Source organism: Macaca fascicularis, chromosome 9 (genome assembly GCF_037993035.2).
Source record: "Macaca fascicularis isolate 582-1 chromosome 9, T2T-MFA8v1.1".
In the NCBI taxonomy this organism is placed as follows: Eukaryota; Metazoa; Chordata; class Mammalia; order Primates; family Cercopithecidae; genus Macaca; species Macaca fascicularis.
Genome location: NC_088383.1, coordinates 72,845,699 through 72,860,491, shown reverse-complemented (window position 1 = coordinate 72,860,491; position 14,793 = coordinate 72,845,699). Strand labels below are relative to the sequence as shown.

The 14,793-nt window shown below is 42.8% G+C and overlaps 1 protein-coding gene across 50 annotated transcripts in view; it reads right to left on the bottom strand.

Annotated features, from left to right (window-relative positions):
* The window catches only part of USP54 (ubiquitin specific peptidase 54), a 117,931-nt gene that overhangs the window by 2,241 nt on the left and 100,897 nt on the right, over positions 1-14,793 (bottom strand). For 19 of the 50 annotated variants that reach the window (XR_012417779.1, XR_012417783.1, XR_012417786.1 and 16 more), the window contains 4 exons: positions 11,804-13,179; positions 5,082-5,200; positions 4,620-4,760; positions 736-919 (listed from right to left, as the gene is read on the bottom strand). Coding sequence is in view for 39 of the 50 variants with exons in the window: in XM_074001766.1 (XP_073857867.1) it covers positions 736-919; positions 4,620-4,760; positions 5,082-5,200; positions 11,804-13,179 (1,820 nt within the window). In the remaining 11 variants the exon portion in view is untranslated. Of the gene's footprint in view, positions 1-735; positions 920-4,619; positions 4,761-5,060; positions 5,201-11,803; positions 13,180-14,793 lie in introns of all 50 variants that reach the window. The other 31 variants (XR_012417781.1, XM_074001765.1, XM_074001769.1 and 28 more) reach the window with 4 other exon arrangements.

Sequence of the window (14,793 nt, the reverse complement as noted above, 5' to 3'; positions counted from 1 at the left end):
TTTCTTATACATTTATTCAACTTTGGCACTGTTAATATCTTGGGCTGATAATTCTTTGTTGGGGTTGGGAAGAGACTGCCCTGTGCATTGTGTGACATTTAGCAGCATCCCTGGCCTCTACCCACTAGATACCGGTAGTACATCCCCTTTATCCGCTGAGAACCACTGCCTCAAGCTTGGACATCCAGCGCATGAGGGGAAAAAAGAGAACATCTCACTTGGAAGGTCAAAGAAAGCCAAAATGATGTTGCCCACCTTCCCCACAATTGTCTGGGTCTGTACACATGGTGTGGGTACTCCATGTATAGGGTCTTTCCAATTCTCCCACTCATTCCTTGTCTTCCTAGACCATCCCTCAGCTGAGACTCAGAGGACAGAAGGAGAGAAAACTAGCTGATAGAGATGACCATTTCTGTTCTGGGGGTGTCCCAAAGACTGGGTATTAACTCCCCTTTGTCAGTTAAAAGCTTATTCTATCATGACTGAAGCAGTTCATTCTCATAAGTAGACAGACTCTAGGGGTGCTGGTCTAGACCCTTGGTCTAAGAATCATGGTGCCCAACAAATGATTTAATATTTATCTGGATCAATGCACGACTTTGAAGCAGTAATTCATACCCTCACACCACTCCACCTTGGGATACCCCCCTCCCCATAGGTATACTGATTTGACCCTATGAGGCCCCTGAAAAGGTACCAAATTCTGGCATATAATATTAGATTTGGGGGAGTTACCTGGGAGTCTATGGGGCTCCCCTGCCACGCTGGGCATCAGGACATCTGGGGACAGGAACTGTGGTTGGGGAGGGTAGAGTTGGGGACCGAGGAGAAACACAGAAGGGTCATGGATGACAGGGAGGGAAGAGGAGCTGGAACAACGGTGCCCGGTTTCCAAAGGCTTCCTCACGTTTGATGAATCCTTATAATGAGACAAGACAAAAAAACATAGAGATGAGGATTAACACAAAGCAGGATGTAGTTGGGTAAACACAGTGAGGCAAGCAAAGGGAAATGGAGGGAACCAGAGCACAAACATGCCTACATGCCTTGTTCTGCAGTAGGACCCAATTTATTCAGTCACTCTCCCTGCCAGCCCTCTAAGAAACTGCAAACTTCAGATCCTTATCCCTTAATCAGTCCTCCTCATATCCCTCACCTTCCCAACCCTACCATTCAGGTCTTTAGCAAACTCCTTAATGCTAACAGTAGAATTAGAGAGATTGAGATAGAAATTTAAAAATAAAAACAAAATATGAGAAATTCAGAAAGCCTGAGAGAATGAGAAAAAAAAAAAATCCTTATTCTAAGTACTGGGAATAAAACTATATATGTTTAAATGTAGAATCAAGAACTCTACCCCATCTTCTCTCCTGTCACTGCTATACATTCCACAGCTTCCTCTTTTGCCTGTCAAGTTTGTATTTACTGATGCTTATGTCCTGCTCTATTCCCTATTAATTATCTACTTTTATGACAAATACCCAGAAATATTCCCCTTTAATATCTGAAACAGTAGCATATCCAAAATCGAACCAAAATCCTTCCAAACTCCTCCTCCTGGTACCTCATTTTCCTAAATCACCCATATTCAAACATTGGCAATGACCTTGATTTCCTACTTCGCATCCACAGTTCCATTACTTGCCAAGGACTATCATTTCTACCTATGGGTTTTATATTTAAATTCACCTGGACTACTGCAACAGCCTTCAATCTGCTCTTCCTATCTCCTATCCACTCCTTACCATGGTCTACAAGGTCCTATGTGATATGGCCCTACTGCTCCTCACTTTATTTCCTATCATTCCTGGAGCTTTTACACTCTAATTTTAATGTTCCTCAAACACACCAAGCTCATTGCTACCTCAGAGTCTTTATACTTACTGTTTCTGTTACCAAGAATATTCTTCTGATGGCTCACACCTTCATATCACTGAGGTCTCTAATCAAAAGTTACTTCCTTAGAGCTGATTTCCCTCACTACCCTACTATCAGGAATAGCCCTCAAAAAAAACACTATTACCTCTTTACTCCTTATTCTCTTGCCTTATTTTATTATTCTTTATCATACTTATCATTGTCTGGCATTATATCATTTATTTGTTTATTGTCTTTCTCCCCTATTTCTTTTTACTTCAGTATCCCTAGCACCTTGAACAGTGCCTAGAACAATGTGGGCACTTAGTAATAATACGTTAAATAAAATAATCTATATGCCAGTATGTCTAATTTCCTTTATGAGACTGCAAGCTACTCAAGGGCAGAATTTGTGTTGTTTCATCAGTGTATGCTCACAGCACCTACCACAACATGGCACAAAATAAGCATTTATCATACCGCCTAAGTCCAGGTGCCACTCCTCTCAGCATGTGACATAGCTAATTACTCCTTTCTTCTTGAAACATTCTCCCCTTGGTGCCTATGGTACCACACATCCCTGGTTTCCCTTCAGTCTCTCTAGTCTTTTTTTCTCAGTCTCCTTTTAGGGTTCTTCAAAAGAAGAACCACCTTAAATCTAATGCTCTTTAGGGATATGTCCTGGCTCCTCTTCTCTTTCTGCAAGTCTTTTCCTCTTTTCAATGGGTATGATTCCCAAATTTCAATTTCCAGCTTATATATCTCATTCCAAAAGCCTGCCAGATATCTCCACTCAAGCTTAATATATGCAAAACTGAATACATATCTTCCCTTAAATATATCATTATCTAACCATAAAACTTGAGTATCATCCTTTACCCCCTCTCCCAACATCCAGGCAGGCACCAACTCCCACTGATGTTTACTTCCTAACTGGGTCTCAAATACGTTGACTTATCTCTATCCTTCCAAACTACTTACTGTGACATACAGGGCTGTCTGCGGTCCATAATATTCTTTGTATCCTCTCGTCAACACTCTCCATCATCTCCCCTCGCCAGACTTTCTAATCCTGCCATACTAAATAAGCTTATTTTAATTCAGTTAATATTTGCTCAGGTCCCTTTTACCTGCTATATTCTTTTTGCTTCCTCCAGGAAGCCTTCCATGATACCTCAAGCCTGATTTAAATGTCCCTTCTATTATGTTCTCATAGGATCAAATCCTTAATACATTATAATTGTTTATTTATCTGTCCTTCACTGTAGACTGTAAGCTCCATAAAAGCAGGGACTACATCTAATTCACCATTGTATCTCCAGCACCTAGCACAATACCTAGAACACACTCAATAAGCACTTATTTATTTGTTTATTTTTGTGTTAGGAATCTTGTGACAGAATCAGTAAGTATTTATTTAAAAGAATGAATCAATGAATGATACAGAAGTCAGAAGAAAGGAAGCCAATTCTCCTTGGAAGATAACAATTTGCCATTAAATGAATTGAAAGTACATGAGAACAAATGCTAGGCAGGAGAGTCCACCTTTTCCAAAAAAGAATGGCAGCCTGATCAGAATTGTTTAGGAATTTATGAACAATAAATTGAATGAATCTTATTATAAATTCAGCTGAGTTTTTCTGTTTGTTTTGTTTTGTTTTTGAGACAGAGTCTTGCTCTGTCGCCCAGGCTGGAGTGCAGTGGCTCAATCTCAGCTCACTGCAACGTCTGCCACCCAGATTCAAGCGATTCTCCTGCCTCAGCCTACTGAGTAGCTAGGAGTACAGGCACCCCCTCCCACCATGTCCAGCTAATTTTTATATTTTCGCCATGTTGGCCAGGCTGGTCTCGAATTCCTGACCTCAGGTGATCCACCATCCTCGGCCTCCCAAAGTGCTGGGATTATAGGCATGAGCCACCACGTCTGGCCTCGGCTGATTTTTAAAAATTAGAAAAATGAGTACCTCTTAGGAGGGAAACTGAATCTGAAGAGCTGGTAGAAGACAGACTTGGTTTTCACCATATATGCTTTTATACCTTTTTATTTTTGTACCATGTATTTAAAACCTGTTTTTACATTTTTCCTGAACTGACCTAGTGGACAACCTTCAGTGCACTGGTACTTTGTACCCTGACCTCTACTGTAATGAAAACTCAACTTGGGCAAGGAAGTGAAATTCTCCAAAGGTATGATTACCTACAGACCTAGCCACTGATATTATTTAAGTCTGTTGATCTCTAATGGCTTGGGCTTTCCTGCCCCTTCTGCCTACACATTACTGCATTAGTACCATATGAAAATTCGCAAGGCTTTTTTCTTTTTCTTGCTGATGCACATGCTTCACTTTAGATTGAAAACACACTGAATTCTATTCAGTCACATACTGGGGGTGAGGGGAAAAAGCAAACCAATACCGCATCCCATTTCTTTCCTTCTTCCTTTGATTAGTGCGGTGGCTTCTGACCCAATCAGCAGCCTTTGCTTCTCAGATTCCTCTCAAGGCCATTATGACTCTTCTCACCCTAGGAAACCCTACAACACACACAGCCTTTCAGAACTGCTACAGGGAATGGACATTCCTCCAGGCTCCAACTGAATGTTTGTAAATAAAATAATGACTGCGTGTCCTTATTTTTGCTGAGTACACAGGGCTTTTCCTCACACTACAACCTTCACTTTCTCCCTGCTTCTTCACCTGCACTGTATTTTTGCTTAGCAAGGAGGAAGGTGCTCTGAATAGATGGACCCTGATTCTACTTACAAAACTGTGGGAAGAAACTGGAGCTTCCTCCCTCTCTGAGACAACGGTGCCACTGAGACTGCGTGAGATGCGACGTAAGTTCTCTGCACTGTACTGCTCATCCTCCCCACACTCCCTGCTGAGGCCTCGGCAAGGTGTAGCCTTCAAACACACAGACACATACAGGCAGACACATAATACCAGACTTATGGTTTTCCCACAGACACTATCCTCAGGGTATGGGAAAGAATAGGGGAAGACTCAGTAGTAATAGACACCTGAATTACATGTATTGGTAAGATAGTGGCCATGTAAAAATCTCCTCTAATTCAAAAGAAGCCCAATCATAGACCTTATTTTCTTCTGATAGCCCCATATCACCATGCCTCTGCCTTATCATCATCCCTACCAGACATATCTTTCCATAATTCCTTCCCCAACACACCACCCCAGGTCCAGCACCTTAGCACCTGAGGCTGCTACCTGAGAAGTACACACTGTTCTGGCTTCATGGAGACTCTGCTCCATTTCTGCTGTTGGAGTCTTTGAGAGACCAGGATCAGGGGCTGAGTGCAACCTCCTCCCCATGCCATCTGCAGAGCCTGAAGAGGAAAACATAAATACAAGTTGAGGCTGTTTCTTCTGCTAGGGCCTAACCTCTAAGCCTAGCAGCACAAACTCAGGAGTTGTTGTTTCACTAAATAATAAATATGCATTCCTGAATTCAACGGGGGGACATGCTCCTGAAATTTAGAAACAAGAGGGGCCAGATGTGGTGGCTCACGCCTGTAATCCCAGCACTTTGAGAGGCCGAGGCGGGTGTATCACAGGCCAGGAGATCGAGAACATCATGGCTAACACAGTGAAACCCCGTCTCTACTAAAAATACAAAAACTTAGCCGGGCATGGTGGTGGGCACCTGTAGTCCCAGCTACTCGGGAGGCTGAGGCAGGAGAATGGCGTGAACCCAGGAGGTGGAGCTTGCAGTGAGCCAAGATCATGCCACTGCACTCCAGCCTGGGCGACAGAGTGAGAGTCCGTCTCAAGAAAAAAAAAAAAGAAAGAAACAAGAATTTTAGAATATGGATAGTTTACTGAATGTCCCCATCTTGCTTCATTTCATTTTTGTAAACATAATCAGCTTCTGTCAGACTTGGGCTCAAGACTTACAGACAGAGGAAATTATCTAACACAGTGATTTTCTGAAGTATCTGTGGTGACAAAAGAAATTATCTCCAGTCTAGTTCAGAATTGAAATGATCAAAATAATCATCTATCAAACCTCCTCATTTTATATAACAGGAAAATGAGTTCCAGGGTCTGACAGTTTAGTAGTTTAATGAGGATTAAAACTCTCTTGATTTTCAGCACAGTACTCTTATCATCTCACCTGGTGACCTGGTGACCTCTTGTACTCTGAGCAGGAGCACCTCAGGAATGTTTTACACATGTAATGCTCTTTTCTCCTTAGCTTCTCTCAAATCATTTAAATTCTAAATAACTACTAAATGCTTACCTCTCTTCAAAACCTTTCTAGATTGTTCAGAGTTGCTCTAAACTGGATTGGTGACTCCCAAGGGGCTAACCCCAATCCAGCTAATTAAGTTTTCCATTCTGAAACTGTATATGCCCTTGACCTACATTTGACACATATGTCCATGGCCAATTCATGTCTTGATTTGATGATGTGATTCTAATATATCTATATCTGGCTGAAGCTGATATTATTCATGTAAGTACTGTAAGACCAGTTATTTTCAGTATTCCTGGGTACTTAAATGCAGTGCTTTCAATACCACCTCAGATTCATCTGGGAACTTTTAAAAATATAGCTTTCTGGATGTTACCACAGACCTGAATCAGAAGGTTTGTGGTTGGTGCCTGGGAATTTTCATTTTTGAAAGGTTCCTAAAAAGTCCAAGAAAATATCCTTGGCCGGGCATGGTGGTGTACACCTGTAATCCCAGCACTTTGGGAAGTTGAGGCGGGCGGATCGCGAGGTCAGGAGATCAAGACCATCCTGGCTAACACGGTGAAACCCCATCTCCACTCAAAATACAAAAAATTAGCTGAGCATGGTGGTGGGCGCCTGTAGTCCCAGCTACTCGGGAGGCTGAGGCGGGAGAATGGTATGAACTCGGGAGGCAGAGCTTGCAGTGAGCCAAGATCACGCCACTGTACTCCAGCCTGGGTGACAGAACAAGACTCCATCTCACAAAAAAAAAAAAAAATATATATATATATATATATATATATCCTTGAACATTATTGGGGGAAATGTGAAATGTTACAGTCTTCCTAAAAAGCAACCTGGTAATCGCCAGTAAAATAAAAAATATATTTATCCTGTTGCCCAACAATTCTAATCCTGAGAAGAAGAAGAAAAAAATACCAGTTCATAACAACATATGTGTAAGAATATTTTCTACTGACATAATTTATAGTAGCCAAGAACTAGAAATAAAGTAATGCCCATCTATAGAAGAATAGCTAAATACATTATGGTTTAATACTAAATATTGTTCAGTCACTTAAAAAGAATGAACTGAGTTAAACGAGATGATGTGAAGGAATTTTAATGAAATGTTGCATTAAAAGGAAAAAATATGTAAAATGATATACAAGCAAAAAAAAAAAAACCACTTTCTGTATATGTAGGTCTACATAGGATTGTATGAACAGAAAAATACAATGTATGCACACTACATAATTACCTGGGGAAGGAGGGATGGCTGTGAGAGAAGAGACAGGAAAATTGTGTATAATAAAAACAGCATGTGTATTATGTTCTTATTTCTATAAAATTATTCATGTGTTTTTTGGGTTTTCTGAGCCACTCCTCAGATGACTATAGGTAGCCAGGTTTAAGGATTACAGCTAAGGCCAGGCGCAATGGCTCATGCCTGTAGTCCCAGCACTTTGGGAGGCCAAGGCAGGCAGATCACGAGGTCAGGAGTTCGAGACCAGCCTGACCAACATGGTGAAAACCCCATCTCTAACAAAAATACAAAAACTAGCCAGGCGTGGTGGTGGGCGCCTGTAATCCCAGTTACTCAGGAGGCTGAGGCAGGATAATCACTTGAACCCGAGAGGCAGAGGCTGCAGTGAGTCGACTTCGCGCCACTGCACTCCAGCCTGGGCAACAGAGACTCACTCCATCGCAAAAAAAAAAAAAAAAAAAAAAAAAAAAAATTACAGCTATGGCCGGCTGTGGTAGCTCATGCCTGTAATCCCAGCACTTTGGAAGGCTGAGGCAGTAGGATCACTTGAGCCTAGGAATTCAAGACCAGCCTAGGCAGCATAGTGAGACCCCATCTCTAAAAAAAGAAAGAAAAAAAAGCATTAAAAAATTAGCCAGGTATGGTGGTGCACATCTGTATTTGGAAGCCTGAGGCAGGAGGATCATTTGAACCTGGAAAGTGGAAGCTGGAGTGAGCCATGATCGTGCCACTGTACTCCAGCCTGGGTGACAGAGTAAGACTTTGTCTCAAAAAAAAAGAGAAAAGAATTACAGAGTAATGTTTAGAATTGGCTGTTCCTCTAATCAAGCCAAGTGTGACTCCTAGACAAGAAGGTAGCCACTGGAACCTCCTGAAGGGAGTAGAATCTGATTTCTTTAAAAGAAGGCAGGGTGCGATGGCTCACACCTGGAATCCCAGCACTTTGGGAGGCTGAGGCAGGTGGATAACCTGAGGTCAGGAGTTCAAGAGCAGCCTGGCCAACATGGCGAAACCCTGTCTCTACTAAAAATACAGAAATTAGCCGGGTGCAGTGGTGTGCACCTGTAGTCCCAGCTACTCCGGAGGCTGAGGCAGGAGAATCACTCGGAGGCAGAGGTTGCAATGAGCTGAGATCGCACTGCTGCACTCCAGACTAGGTGATAGAGCGAGAATCCATCAGGAAAAAAAAAAAAAAAATTAAGCAGAGGTAGAGGTGGCCATTTGTAAGGGAATTTCTAGAATAAATAAAAGATAGGGTTAAGATGATGTCTACTCACTGATCAATCATAACAAAAGAAAGACTACCAGACATTATGTATTTGCTGATATGGCGTAAGAAATACAAAGAACTTCCTATTAAATATTATTGTTTTTAAAATTTGTATCTGATTTTAATTGAGCCTCTAGCTCTAAGTACTAAGCTGCAGGAAAAATGAGGGCTAGAAGAACATGGTGGTTTTTTTGGGACAGAGTCTCCTTCTGTTGCCCAGGCTGGAGTGTAGTGGCCTGATCTCAGCTCACGACAACCTCCGCCTCCCGGGTTCAAGTGATTCTCCTGCCTCAGCCTCCCGAGTAGCTGGGACTACAGGTGCGTGCCACCATGCCCGACTAATTTTTATATTTTTAGTGGAGACAGGGTTTCACCATGTTGGCCAGGCCGGTCTTGAACTGACCTCATGATTTGCCTGCCTTGGCCTCCCAAAGTGCTGGGATTACAGGCGTGAGCCACTGCACCCGGCCACAACAAGTTTTTTTTTCTTAAAGACTTAAAACTATAATCAGCAAAATCTACAATGTGTGAAATGTTAAAAGACAATGACCAAATTTCTTCAACAAATAAATGGAAGGGGAAAAAACAGAGGGTATCATACTGACAAAAAAACCCAAAACCAAAAACAACAACAACAAAAAAAAGACTTACGAACCTTACCATCAAAAAGCAATGTGTGTGTCTTGTTTGAATCCTGACTTGAAATAAAACAACTGTAAAAAGACATTTATGGGACCACTGAGAAAACTGGAATATTGGCTAGGTATTATATTAATAAATTATTGTTAATTTTTTAGGTATAATAATATTATAGGTTTGTCTCTTAAAAAAGAATCTGGCCGGGTGCGGTAGCCATGCTTGTAATCCTAGCACTTTGGGAGACCAAGGCAGGTGGATCACCTGAGGTCAGGAGTTCAAGACTAGCCTGGCAAACATGGTGAAACCCTGTCTCTACTAAAAAAAAAATATATATATATATATTTGTATATATATATATATATACACACACACACAAAAATTAGCCAGGCGTGGTGGTGTGCGCCTGTAATCCCAGCTACTCAGGAGGCTGAGGCAGGAGAATCACTTGAACTCAGGAGGCAGAGGCTGCAGTGAGTCGAGATCGTGCCACTGCATTCCAGCCTGGGTGACAGAGTGAGACTCCATCTCATTTAAAAAAAAAAAAAAGAATGTTTATTTCTGAGAGATACATGTTAAATTAATATAATGTCAGAGATTCAGAGATTTGTTTTAAAATAATCTAGAGGAGGCTGGGCATGGTAGCTCATGCCTGTAATCCTAGCACTTTGGGAGGCTGAGGCAGGTGGACTACTTGAGCTCAGGAGGTAGAGACCACCTGGGCAACATGGCAAAACCCTGTCTCTCCAAACCACACAAAAAAATTAGCCAGATGTGGTGGTGTGTACCTGTGGTCCCAGATACTCAGGAGGCTGCGGTGGGAGGACCTCAGAAGTGGCCCTGATGGCATCACTGCATTCCAGCCTGGGCAACAAAGCAAGACCTTGTCTCAAAAAATAAGATAAAATAAAATAAAATAATGTAGAGGGGAAAGGAAAGTGGTGGAGGTATAGCTAAATCAAAACTGGCCATATGCGCAGTGGCTCACTCCTGTAATCCCAGCATTTTGGAAGGCCAAGGTGGGCGGATGACGAGGTCATGAGATGGAGACCATCCTGGATAATATGGTGAAACCCCATCTCTACTAAAAATACAAAAATTAGCCAGGCGTGGTGGTGCACACCTGTAGTCCCAGCTACTTGGGAGGCTGAGGCAGGAGAATCACTTGAACTCAGGAGGCAGAGGTTGCAGTGAGCCGAGATCGCGCCACTGCACTCCAGCCTGGGAGGTAGAACAAGACCTCGTCTAAAAAATAAATAATAAAATAAAATAAAATAACTGCCATATGTTGATAACTGCAAGATAATCACTATGGAAGCTGGTTATAAGTACCCGGAGGGTTATCATAACATTTATTTTGTCTTTTTTTTTTGAGATGGAGTTTTGCTCTTGTTGCCTAGGTTGTAGTGCAATGGTGTAATCTCAGCTCACTGCAACCTCCATCTCCCGGGTTCAAGCAATTCTCCTGCCTCAGCCTCCTGAGTAGCTAGGATTACAGGCGTCCACCACCACCACGCCCAGCTAATTTTTTGTATTTTCAGTAGAGCCACGTGGGCCAGGCTGGTCTCCAACTCCTGACCTTAGGTGATCCATCCGCTTTGGCCTCCCAAAGTGCTGGGATTACAGTGTGAGTCACTGTGCCCGGCCTACTCTTATTCTTTACTTTTGAATATATTTGAAATTTCCCATAACAAAAGGTAATTTCTTATTTTTTAGATATCTATAAGATGGTGTCTGCTCAAGTTCAAAGTACGATGAAATTCAGAATATAGGTCAAGAGCAGTGTTTATATAACACTTTAGGAACTACAATTATGTCAAAATCTGGTCACAAAAGACCACATACTGTATGATTCCATTTATATGAAATGTCCAGAACAGGCAAATCTCTAGAGACAGAAAATAGATGAGTTGCCTGGGGTTGGGGGAAGAGGAGGAGGAGATAAAGAGTGATTTGCCAATGGGTACAGAGTTTCTGGTTAAAACGCTTTTTTTTTTTTTTCTTTTTGAGACAGGGTCTCACTCTGCCACCCAGGCTGAAGTGCAGTGGCGCAATCTCAGTTCACTGCAACCTCCACGTCACCAATTTAAGTCATTCTTGTGCCTCAGCCTCCCAAGTAGCTGGGATTACAGGTATGTGCCACCACGTCCAGCTAATTTTTGTATTTTTAGTAGAGACGGGGTTTCACCATGTTGGTCAGGGTGGTCTCGATCTCCTGACCTCAAGTGATCTGCCCTCGGCCTCCCAAAGTGCTGGCATTATAGGAGTGAGCCACCGCGCCCGGCCCTGAACCATTCTTTAGCACAGCATACGGGAGAAGCCATGGGCAAATACTTAGTAATCTCTTACTTTAGAAGGAGGGAAGTTGCCTGTGAGTGATAATTCTGCCCCTTCCTCCACTCTAGCCAGAAAAATGTCTAGCTCTTGTCATGGAGGCTTTCTGAGTAAAGTAGAAAGTTCTACTACCTCCTACTAAGCTGGGGATACTATCTGTATAGAATACCCCCTTCTGATCTTTCCCTGCTTTCAGCTTTTATATGATCCTCCCTCCTCCCCCCAACCCCTGTTTGCGTTCTTACCTGTTTGGCTAAGTGGGTGCCAGGCTGTATCCTGCTGCCCCCATCCAGAACAGCCAAGTTGTGAAGCGTGAAGACTGGCCTGATACAGAGACTCCAATTCTGAGGTCTCCTGCTCTGTGTCTTGGTTCCAATGTGGATGCAAAAGGATGTGATTTCTCTCTGGATAGGTTACACACATATGGGAATCATGAGGGGAGGACTTCATTCCTGGCCTAGAGGCCGCATGTTTAGGCTGAGAATCACAGAACCTTGTGACATTCACCCAGGAATCCAAAGGCAAGGAAGTCCCCAAGTCAGCACTGCTGCCCAGATCCTTAGACCTAGCATCTCTCACTTGGAACGGCTTCTCTTGGTATATGTCTGGCTCTGCCAACCTGGGCTGTCCTCCCCTAGAAGTTTCACCATTAGGCAACCCAGAGTTTAAGGCAAGAGAAGAATGTTCAGTGGACTCTTCCCAGGAAAGTGGTTTGTCCCCACTCTCCAGAGAGGATTGTTGCTTTGCCCATGGCCAGTGGCCTTTCTCTTGACCCTGTGAGAAAGGAGGCTTAGAATCAGAAGGGGAAGAGTTCTTCCTTAGACTACCTGACAAACTTATATCCTTGAAACCTGTACTATCTCTCATGGAGACACCCTGCATCCTCTGGAACTGCTCAGCCAGAGAACGGACAAGCCCCTTCGTGCTGGGAAACTCTGGCCTGTAGGGCTCCTCACTGCCTCTGTCCACTTTTAAAGTCAATGAAGTTTTGAGGCTTTGGCCTTGGAGGCATTGGTTAGTTTTCTGCACAGGATCAGGACAGCGAAGCACAGATGAAGAAGCAACAGGCAGTATGGGGTGGCAGGTTCTATACAGGGGAAGGCTGGGCTGAGCTGATGAATTTGAAGGACTACAGCCTAGGCTATGTTCATCTCCCCTCTCAGAGGTGGCTATTCCAGGCATCACCAGGGAGGGGTTATTAGCAGGGTCCCTCTTTTCTTGGAATAGCTGTTCTTGAGCAATGCCTCTTCCTTCTTGTGGAGGTAGCTTGCTGCAACTGCTGTTGTCACACCTAGAGCCTTGCAGCTTACCCTCTGGGGCATCCAATGGCTCCCAACTATGAGGAGAATTCTTCTCAGTCCATCCTGGTGTTTTAGGTAAACCTTGCCTGTGGAATGCAGAGGGTTCAATGTTGTCTACTTCAACCGAAGTCAGAAGCTTCAAGGCAGATCTACTGGGGGAGCTGTGCTGTGGGGCAGATGACACTGGAGATAGTGATGAGTGTGACTCATGGCAGGAAGCAGGTGAATGGAAGAAAGAACTGGCCCCAAACTCTGTATCCGTGCCGGGTTCCAGTTGGGCCTCTTGGCTTAACAATACTTGGAGCGGGATAGGCTGTTCACTGAAACAAATGGAGACAGCTAGTCATAAGCTGCCTTGACTGACAGGAACGCTTACAGAAAGAACTGTTCATTCCATTCCCATTTCTAGCTATTCACACAGGGAATGGTAAAAATAAACAGAAAGACAAGCACAAGTAGAGTCAGTAGTTCAGAGGATCACAAAAGAAAAGGCACATGGTCAGCTCACACCAAGGTAAATAGGTAACATTAATCCTCTTTATTAAATGCCCTCACTAAAGGTGCACAGTAACATTAAGTGGACCCCTTGCCAATATTCTTCACTACCTGTGAAGTCGCATTCCAATCACATTCTACTTGCAAATTAGGAAACAAAATCAGCTAGTCTCACATGCAGATGACATGGAAGGTAAGCAAAGCCTGAAAATCACTCATACCAAACAGCAAAAATCCAGGATGCTATACAGGGAGGCAAGTCCTACCTGGAGTCCTGAGAGGCAGCCCAGCCAAAGGAACCATGAGGCCACATTTACAAAATACACGGTGATTTGGGCTCATGGGAATACACAGAAATCAACCATTTCAAATATGTTTTTAAAATCTGGATTTTGTTCTATTAGTCACTGAGATGTTTCCCCAAAGCAATATGACTCTCTTGAGATTTAGGAGTAGGAGTAGGGATTAACTGTATTTAGTTGGTTTCTCACTAATTGTTTTGTATTTCTGATTTTAAAAACTTAATGTTACAAGGACTTAAATAAAGCCTCAATCACTCACATACATCAGGAAGTATATGTTTTCTGGAAAGGGTTTACCTATCTAAATTGCTTATATTCAAAACAAGCCCCTAAATTCAAATGAAAATATACTATAAACTTTTGAGGGTACAGTCACCCAGTCACCCTTATAACATTATGGAGAGTAAGATATACTAATATGGGAAGCCTAATCATAAAAGGCAATATACATAATAGTTAAGGACATGTGCTTTAGCATCAAATAGACCTGCATTTTTTTTTTTTTGAGACAAGGTCTTTCAATGTCACCCAGGCTGGAGTGTGGCAGCACCATCACAGCTCACTGTAGCCTTGACCTGCCGGGCTCAACCAATTCTTCCACCCCAGCCTCCCAAGTAGCTGGGACCACAGGTATGCACCACCATGCCCAGCTAAATTTTTTTTGTTTTTTGTAGAGACAGGGTTTTACCATGTTGCCCAGGCTGGTCTCAAACTCCTTGACTCAAATAATCTGCCCTCCTCAGCCTCCCAAAATTCTAGGATTACAGGCATGAGCTACCATGCCTAGAGTTAACTATTTTTGAACATTTGCCTTTTGAACATTGAGCCCAGGAGGTTGAGGCTGCAGTAAGCTATGATTGTGCCACTGCACTCCAGCCTGGGTGAAAAAGCAAGATCCTGTCAAAAAAAAAAAAAAGCTAACTGCTTTTATTAATTTATATTTTGAAAACTACTCAGAATTATTAATGGTCCAAATTAATGTTTATTTAAATTCATCTATTCTAAGTAAAAGCCAAATTCAAGGGCTAAGATGAGAGAACTACAACAATGACTACTGGAACTTCTTTCCTAGTCCTGACCATAAAGAAGCAAAGCAAAGGGAATCATTGTGTCTCTTCTTTATGGTGCAATCAGAGC